Source organism: Myotis davidii, unplaced genomic scaffold (genome assembly GCF_000327345.1).
Source record: "Myotis davidii unplaced genomic scaffold, ASM32734v1 scaffold346, whole genome shotgun sequence".
In the NCBI taxonomy this organism is placed as follows: domain Eukaryota; kingdom Metazoa; phylum Chordata; class Mammalia; order Chiroptera; family Vespertilionidae; genus Myotis; species Myotis davidii.
Window position 1 is genome coordinate 2644963 of NW_006297386.1, and position 10273 is coordinate 2655235.

The 10273-nt window shown below is 34.6% G+C and overlaps 1 protein-coding gene across 1 annotated transcript in view; it reads right to left on the reverse strand.

The window, feature by feature from the left end:
- Window positions 1-10273, reverse strand: part of PIK3C2G (phosphatidylinositol-4-phosphate 3-kinase catalytic subunit type 2 gamma) — a 242508-nt gene that overhangs the window by 208966 nt on the left and 23269 nt on the right. The window contains exons 6-8 of the mRNA XM_015570075.1: window positions 7458-7560; window positions 1904-1974; window positions 161-224 (exon numbers count right to left, since the gene is read on the reverse strand). Of these exons, the coding sequence (XP_015425561.1) occupies window positions 161-224; window positions 1904-1974; window positions 7458-7560 (238 nt within the window). The remainder of the gene's footprint in view (window positions 1-160; window positions 225-1903; window positions 1975-7457; window positions 7561-10273) is intronic.

Below are 10273 nucleotides of genomic sequence, written 5' to 3' on the forward strand. Positions count from 1 at the left end.
TTACTTGTCTGTTTTATCATGATAGAATGGAAGCCATTCAAGTGTAGATACTCCGTTTTATTCATCTTCATATCTTAAGAAACTTGCAAAGTTTTAGAAAAAGGGTAGATGCTTAATAAATGCTTATTGAATTGATAGATAAATTAACAAAAGTTAATACCTGGGTTTTCAATAGGTATTTCAGGTGGGAGTCATATTTTTTGATTATTGTTGAGAGGCACTGCCTGGAAAGGAAAAAACAAACAAACTTTGCTTAAAATTGGGTGGGAAAATATATTAACTTTAGCACATTTATCACGAGTTCTCTTGATTCTATAGCAAAGTAGCTTTTAAAATGATAACTGCAGATCACTCTGTAGCCCACACTAAGTGACCCCAGGATGCAGGTGTAGGAGTCATATTTTTTGATTACTGTTGAGAGGCACTGTCTGGAAAGAAAAAAAAAACTTCGCTTAAAATTGGATGGGAAAATATATTAACTTTAGCACATTTATCACGAGTTCTCTTGATTCTCTAGCAAAGTAGCTTTTAAAAGGATAACTGCAGATCACTCTGTAGCACACACCAAGTGACCCCAGGATGCAGGCAATGGCTGACCTTGGCCTGCACCCAGCTCCACTCAGGAGGCCCCAGAACCAATATACCAGGTGGCCAGCTTCTGACCATACCTGAGTACTACCCAAATACCTCAATGAATGACACCCATAGGGCAGACTGGGCAGGTCTCTGAGCACTGATAAAGTGAATCCTGCTCTGTAGGGTCATCCCCTGCACAACAGCTCCTTCACTGTAGTCAAGGCCAGTCCTCACAACCAATCTGCTTGTGGGTCAGTCCCTTCCATTGACATGTCAACAGCAATCAAGACTCAACTCCAACAGAAGGGACACACTCAGCCCAGGTGACCACAGAGACTGTGCCGTGGGCTTCACAGGACACCTGTCGGAAGTCCTCTATAATCCTACTCATTCTATATAATCATGTGGTGTTAGGCTGGACATTTTGGCAGAAAAAGGAGAGGCACCCATGGAAAGACAGAATAATTTAATAAAAGATATGGCCTTTGCAAATTTCAGAGACAGTATTGATTTCAGTCCTGCCACTAACGAAATAAGTGATTTTAGGCCTGTTGTTATTTAACTTCAAATTCCTGAACTGCAGAATCACATGAGAGAATGTATGCAAAACCTGTAAGAATGCCATGAAGTGATAGTTACTAAAATCAATTTTAACTCATCTTATTTTTACAGCAGGCTTTTATTTAGAGATTTAAGAACTATACCTCCCACACTCCATTATCTGCTCATTCAGCTTAGAAAAGCATTCATTTCAGATAAACTCATGCTGTACCACTGGCATCTTCTCCAAAGTTAGCTTCTGAGTTTGGTCTAATTTTTCAAATAACACATGCATACATTAAAATATTGGAATCAATTAAGATATGTTCATTCATTACCACTTGAGTTTTCCAATTTGAATCCACATTCCTTTGTGACATACTACGTATTTTCAGAGATTTCCAGAAAGGGATTTAAAGCAGGAGATGGTGACTTTCAAAGTATGGCAATGCCATTATACAGAGATTTGTGACACGTGCAAACTCAAATTCACAAGATGAATGTGAAAAAAAATTATTGAAAATGTAATAAGTGGTAGCAGAGATATTTCAAAAATGAATGTTAGATTGTTCTGGAAGGTGTTAGCAGCTCTTCAAATGTATCTGAATAGCTGTGAGGAATAGCTAATTATTAACAGAATTTGCCAAAAGGAGGTACCTATTAAAAGTACAATGCTTCTGAGGTACTAGTGAAAGAATGGTTTTTACAATGCCTTGAGAAACATTGTGATTTGGCACTTGAGGACTCAGTCAGAAGGTAGCCTTGGAACAGCAATAAAATGTCTTACCTGGATATTTTCCAAATGTGCATAAATTCAAGAAGTTGGTTCAGAAAAAATGGACTGTGGTCATCTTCATGCTGTAGACAGCAGAATGTATTAATATTTATAGAGTGAATAGGAATGAGTACCAGATAAAAATAGCCCTGCAACTTCCTGCTGTCATTTAATTCACCTCTTTGATAACCCTCATTCATCATCTTAATACTTTGTTTTAAAGACCTTACAAGACTGTCCTTAACTGTATAAGCATTCTTTAAAAAGTAAAACAGAGAGCCTGCTTTAGTTGGAGAGAAACCTCAAAGGCAATTGAAGGACATCCCGATATCCCCAAGGCCAAACATTAATTTATCCTGCATGGAAGGCAGCTTTTAGACACCTCTCACACACGTGTGCATCTTCTTTGCATTTAGGCCACAGATGCCATGGAGGTGTAAGACCCGACGGCTTGCCGGATTGGCCACAGACACAGAATGAACACCTCCGTTTTCAGCTTTACCACATCTTGCTGCCAAGTAGTAGTTGAGAACATTGCATTTCATGAACATTTAATTGTGCTAATGATTTAAAACAGCCAATAGATATAAATGCCAGGAGTTATCAGGTGGCATTATGATCATTCCCCTGAGTGAGCAGGAACTACTCATGTAAAATATCAGTCCTGTGATCCATGTGCTTGTGCTCCCACGTTCACACCAGAACTCTTCGAGCGCTTCTCTACAAGGGTGTTCATGAAAACCCTACAAGTCTGCAGAGAATGCAATATATGCCATCAATTACACTATTTCACCACACGGTGGCGTTAAGTTTGGGAGCTGAGTGAGTTCCCTAATGTTGGGGTGCATGTAGTCTTGTACGTCAATAACACACACAATCTATTTTAAAAACTGCCAATTAATTTTTATATAGGGTTGTTTTAGGAGGAAGAAGGAAGCTAAGTTACATGGATAGAATCAGTTTATCACTATAATAAATGCGTTGAGTTCATGCTTTTAAAAAAACACTTTGTAAAAATGCTAAGGAAATTGAAAACATGAGGTTGACTTTCTAGAAATTTACATCTAGAGTCAGTGAGGTGAGTACATTTGAAAGTGTGATAATGTAAAAGACATTTTTTTTTTCTGCAAGAGCAAAATCTAAACTTCATATATGGAAAGGACAGTGATAGGGGAGGCAAAATAAAAAGTTAAAACTGGAGCCGAGAGAGTAAGATCTGAACTGTAATATTTGGCACTTGAATTCTTTCAGAAGTTAAAATCAAAACAAGCATATAAGTAACATGATTTATTTGCATCTTTCTGTATAGCATACTATTTATTTTATAATGACTTAGCGTGGCTTCCAGAGATGATTGTGTGTGTGTGTGTATGTGTGTGTGTGTGTGTGTGTGTGTGTGTGTGTGGTGACCTTTGTAATACTGTAATTTATAAGAGAAACTTTTTATTTAAAGCATCTCGAAAAGTTGGAGGAAAATTTAAGCAGTTGTCCATGGAATATATGATGTACTTTACGCCAAAACTGAAGGCCATACCTTCATCTTAAGGGGGAAGCTAAAGCACTTTTTTAACAAAAAAATCTTTTGCTGTAAATGCTATGTGAATATTTCCTTGAGGTAGAAAGAGATCTTGAATTTATGATTAATATCTACTATGCTGGTAATACTTTTGATCAACTTTAAGAGAGATAGAGGGAGAACAAATTTTTTTTTAGAAAAGTCTCAATCATTCACATTACATCAATATGAGGATTTTGACAGTTGAAAATCTAGAATGATTTCTAAAGACTGTCAACTTGTTTTATGAATACTCTAGTGGAAGAAGAATTAAATTCCCTAATTTATTATAGCACAAGCAAGTTTAAAATAAGAAAGGAATCTGAGATTACCTGAGCTTTGTAATGCCTTTTAGAATTCTAAAATATCTACGAAAGGCAATGATATCACTATATTTAATAGAATAATAATACTTATTATATTCTTAATATAATATAAAATATTATCAAGTCAAGTTTATGTTGTTTTACTAGAAAGAAAATATAATTGTTTATAATTTTTTCTCACACCTTAATTTATGAAAATCACATAAAATGTTGAAAGCACTTTAAAAATAGAATAATGAAAGAACATTCATTATCTCCTTATCATATAGATTTTAATAGAAAAAGATTAAAATAACATATAGCCTAACACCCTAATTTTATGACATCAACAACTAATATTTATATAGTCCTGACTTAGTGCAGGAACTGATTTAAGCTTTTTATTTATGTTTCCTAATTGAGTTCCTGTAGTAACCATATTAGGTAAGTACTATTATTATCCACACTTTTAAATGAGAAAATTCAGGTGCAGAGAACTTACTGATCTGTCCAAGAGCAGAGATTTTAATTTGGCAATATGAATCCAGAATCTCTGCTTTTAAACAAGATGCCAAGTTAATAAATTTAATACTCCTTATATCTTGTAAAAGCTAAACCTATATGCTCTAGAATGTATAAATAAAAATAATTATCAGCACCACTACTTTATTTTCATTTGCATAAAGGGTTCCTACTCCAGACTCTAAAAGCATAGATATCTTTTCTTTCAAAGCACATATTTCTATCAGAATTTTTATATATATTTCTTTATTGTCTGTCTTCTTTACTAGAATGTTAACTCAACATTCTAGAATGAGTACTGAAATGTAGATGCTCAATTATTATTTGTTCAATGAACAAATGAGTAACAGTCAGTGCATATATGTGTTCTAAGACATAATTCCAAATTTTAAGGAGGTTCACTAAACTGTTTCTTCACTATATAAGATCTTTAAAGGCAAATACCATATACATAGCATGTAAAAAACATTCAATAAATATTTATTAAATTAACAAATTGTAAGGTTTATACATATAGTATACTTAGCATAGTACCTGGAAGTAAACCCTTATCTACACTAATAAAAGACAAACATGCAAATTGACCATAACTTCGCTACACCGTAAGCCATGCCCGCCAGCCAATCAGAGCTACTATATGCAAATTAACCCAACCATGATGGCAGCTGGCAGCCACAGAGCTGAAGCAAGCAGGAGGCTTGGTTGCCCCAGTGATGGAGGAAGCCAAGCTTCCCACCTGCCATGGCTGGCTCTGAGCTCCACTCAAGGCCACAAAGTTTCAATTATAGAAGGTAAATAAATTCCAGAATTTAAAAAAAAGAAAAAAAAGGAGAGGCTGGGAATGGGCCTAAGCCAGCAGGTGGACATCCTCCGAGTGCACAAATTTTTGTGCACTGGGCCTCTAGTAGATTTTAATAAAATGTAATGTCTTCTCTCTTGGAATGTGATGTTAAAAATATCCTGGAAGAGCCAGAATTTGGAGAGATGGAAACATGGAATTCGTTTTTCCATAGTCTACGTGGAAGCTGCCATTACTCTTAATTGAGAGTCAAAGCCAGTTGAATGCCCTGGATACTAAGCCCTCTTGTTGGTTTTGATCACTACTCTCCTCATTAGCACAGGGCCTGCTCCCCAGCAGTTACACAGTACATATGAGTGAGTGGTGAATATACAGATACCCATGCCATCAAGCATGTCACCAATTTTTAAATAACAGTGTCATTGCTATGAAAAGTTGTGGATGACAAAAAGCATTTATACTCTTTACCTATAAGTTGTTGAATTAGTTAAGTAAGAGTTGGCGATATTCATTGTGGGAAGTAATGATTCATAAGTTGAACCTTGAGGCATAAAAAAAAGAACCATGTAACTTAATTCCTGCTATGGTCCAAATGATAGCTTGAAGAGCAGACATGTCTTGACAACTATAATTTAAATCCGGAAGTGACTATACACTTGTCTCTGGATATGATAACAATGCTGATGACAATAACTCAAGGATGCTATATTGGCTGTCATTAAGATATAGTGAGCTCTATGACCAGACTAGCTCTGCTGTAAGACATTGAGCCATTCAATAATCTTTTAAAGTACTTCTATTTATATGAAAAGGAAAATAATAGTAACTATTACTTTTTTCTCTTTAGTATTGTGAATTAATACATGCAAAACACTTAATATAATTATCACTGAACACCTATTATGCTCAAGACATTGGGGCATGTGTATAGAGTTGTGGAAAACAAAATAAAACGTAGAAAATATATAAAGCTAGAATTCTTTCCCTTTGTTCTGAAACTCACAGCTAAAACTCTTGAGTATCTTAAGTTGCTAGCATAAGCTATGGGCTATGAAGACTCATTGACTGGGTTCCAATCCATGCTCTTCTGCTCACCAGCTCCATGAATATGATCTGGGGAAAATCACCAAGCTCCCTGCGATTGATTCCTTATTTTTAACAGTATTTACCATATAGAATTATCGTAAACACTCAATGTAATAGAAATGTTCAAGCCCCAGACATAAAATATATGGAGTTATAGGGATTTAAGAATAAACCTCAATTTACATGTAACTGAAATGTTACTGATCTGTGAACTTATACGAATGAGATACCTTCTTTTCTTTTTTCTTTTTTTTTTTGTTTTTTAGCAACATGCAACTTCTAAACAAGAGTAGAAGTTAAAAATCATAGATTTTCTGTCTTCGTGTTCAAATGAAACATGATGATTTCAGCTTTTTTGTCAACATTGAGGACAATGTGAAGACTTTTAGGCTTATTAATATTGAGGATATTAGCTGTACTTTATAATGTTCCTTTGTGGAGATTTCAGATGCATAGCCCTGGAGCTGTCAACACTGGCTGAGTTAGGTAACCAGTTCCAAAAGATATTTCTAAACAACTCTCTTTTGGCCTCATTATGTTATATTCCACATAGATACATTGCAACCTAATGTACCATCTGACACTTTTTATGATGAAACACCTCCAACTAGGAAAAGAAAGAGCTATGCACTGGAAATCTGTTATCTGATGTAAATGACAGGGTGCTGGGATTCTTGCTTAAAGCAGGTAATTGGAATATTCTACAGATAAAAACTGCCAACATATCAAAGTTCACTGCATACTGTGCAATTTGGGTTTGAGGTAACTCAAGACATCACACAGGGAATAAAATTCATATCTAACAGCATGAAACTGTGTCATTAAAGCACAGTAATTCCTTTTTAGGTAGTTTTAATATTAATATTCATAATTAGTATTATGAATATTAATATGCCTTGCTTTAAACTGTGTTGACTCAGACATAAACAGTTTTCAAATAGAAAGAGTTGTTTTTCTTCTCTCCCTTTAATGATTTCCTTTTCACATTTTCTATTACATTCACTTTCTAGTGGCTTCACTGATGGTTTGAATATGATAACCTTAACAAGTTTCTTATAAATTTTTCCAATACATCTATTATTTTACTGAGGTTGTAATAAAGTGTTCATGTAATTGCTTCACTTCAAATTGTCAACAAGCATATAGATAAATAACTAATTGTGTTTTAATAAATTTATTCAGATGAACATATATTAATTACATTATATAATTAGAAATTGGTAATAATCCATAAAGATGGGAATATTGTCCTTAAAATGATCAGATTGCAAATTAAAACCAATATTCAGAAGGTCTTACCTTTCGAGATAACTTTCCTGGAGCTTCTCTATTTTTCTGCAGATTAAGTTGAATAACGGATTTATCTTTCTGAAATATCTTATGGCTCCCCAAAGAGTGATCACTGAAGAACAAAAAATGAGCAGTCATTTCCTCCCTTAATATCCACAAGTGTTTGTTTTATTCTCCTATTTCATTTCTTCATAATTTTGGAACTAAGTCTGGTAAAAGTTTTATATAATATCCCTAGTTTTTTATATGTTTGATATTTATTTTTAAATGACAAGATGTTATAGTTATCTCCAAATGCTTTATGCTTGAAAATGATTAGATGCTTTAAGAGTGGACATAGAAATTATAATACAGAATATTTTACAAACTCAAAGCTGGTTTTGCCCAGCCATCCCAACACGAAGGGTAGCATGCTTCCGGAGGGCCCAATGGACACCACAAAGTGTATGTGGGGACCACTGAAGCAAAGAAGCAGAGTGGTGAGGTGAAAATGTCATGGGCTTTAGAGACAGCTCCTTAACTGATGAAGGTCAATTAAACTATCTGAAATTCAATGTTTTCTTTTTAGAGTTGGGATATTAATGTCTACATCAAAGGATTGACAAGCAGATTAAACAACAACAAAAAAGATCCATTCATAGTTCTCTTAATTTCTAGTTTTAGCTAATCTATTTATTTTTAAATTTTATTTTTTTCAATTATAGTTGATATACAATATCATATTAGTTTCTGGCATACAACACAACGATTAGACAACTCTACCACACCTGATCCCAGCAGTAAGTATAGTACTCATCTGGCACCAAACATAGCTGCATAGTATTATTGACTTTATTTAACATGCCACACTTTACAACCCTGTAACTTTTTCATAACTGGCAATTTGTATTTCTCTCTTTCACCTTTTTCACCCATCCCCCAAACCCTCAAACAGTTCAGCTTCTTTAATAACGAGACTATGCTTGGGCTGGAGGAACAACAGGAATGGAGAACTGGTTTAGATTTTTATCATTTTTGTTCTAATCTTTCCAAGTGATTTTTTGTGGTTGTTTTTGTTAATCCTCCCCTGAGGATATTTTTCCATTGATGTTTAGAAAGAGTGGAAGGAAGTGGGAGGATATTTTTCTAATGGTTCTTAGAGAGAGGGAAACATCGATGTGAGAGAGGCATATCGATCGGTTGCTTCCCCTGCACACCCCGACTGGGGCTGAGGCGTGAGCATGCAACCCAAGTACATACCCTGGACCAGAATCAAACTCGGGACCCTTCAGTCTGCGGACTGATGCTTTATCCACTGAGCCAGACCGGCTAGGGTTTAACTGATTTCTTCTACATTTAATTCAGCATAAACGTTTTGAATGATTACTCTTTATGAATGATCTTTAAATAATTCATTTTAATTATTTCATAGCAACACTAACTTACTTACTTGCTCTTTATACTTATTTCCTTAATCTATCTGGGATGCATTTGTTGAGTAAAATTGATATACAGCCTCAATTTAAGACATTTCTTTCAACATAATAGAAACTTCCTTATACATTCCTAATTCATATGAACATCTTTCCATCTCTGACCTATTTAACACATGACCAATTTTTATAAATAGCCCATCTGCTACTGGACTCTAAGCATTCCATTAATCCATCCATCTATTCTTGTGCCAATACCAAATTGCTCCAATTATTTAATTTTACAGCATATTTTGAAGTGTGAAATTGAGTGAAAGCCACCATTTGAAAATATATGATCTATTTTTGCACAATTTCACTTTAACAACAATTGTAGAATTAGTGTGCCAATATTAAAGAGAAAATGTTAATATTGTGTTGATTTATCTTTTATTTATGGAGTTATCTGAGAAGAGTTGGCATTTTGGTAATATTAAATCTTCCTTCCAAGGAAAAGAATATTTCTACATACACTCTGGTTCTCTTTTCTGTCCTTCAGTAAAGTGTTAGTTTTCTCCCAAGATGTTTTATAGATCTGTTCTATTATCAATCAAAGATTTTTCCATGATATTTATTAGTTGGGTTTTGTGTTCATTTTGCTTGTGGGATTCTGTTGTAATCCCTAAAGATTTGGTGCAATTTGCCTAAAACAAAATTTTCCTTTCCCCACTGCTCATTGTTCTATTACACTGCTATACGTCTCCTTAAGCTAATTTTAAAAAAAAATTATCATTTATTAGAAAATTGTCTTCTTTTTAGAAAGCTGTCAAGTGAGTGTCCCAAGCCCCTCCTATATTAACTATCTTTTGACATTTACCTGGGTCTCTGCAACCCCCATGCTATTGACCTTTATTGTTTTATCAGGATGTTTTTCATTAATACTTTTTCCTGTCATTTCATGAGAATTTTGGTGGGTTAGAGGGTAGATATACGTTTTTGTTCTAACATATGAATTCAGTCTTGAAAATATGTAACTATCATTTTATTTTTATTTTTTTAAATGTCTTTATTGGTTAAGGTATTACAAATGTGTTCTCATTTCCCATTAACCCCCAACCTCCCCCCCCCCAATGCTCTCACCCCCCTGTTTTTCGTGTCCGTTGGTTTGGCTTATATGCATGCATACAAGTCCTTTGGTTGATCTCTCCCCATTACCCCCTCCCTCGTTTTAATTAGGGGAGTATCATGTATAACTTTGCATGAAGTGAGATCTCAAAAACTGGGAAGGAAGCATTGTAGCATTGTTCTTGCCCACCTCCCTCATTTTGCAAAAAAGGACTCTGGTTTCAACAAAATAAGACCATAGACATTAGAACATAAATATTGGGAGTAAACACAACACACTTAAAAAATTATTTATAGATTCAAGCATTC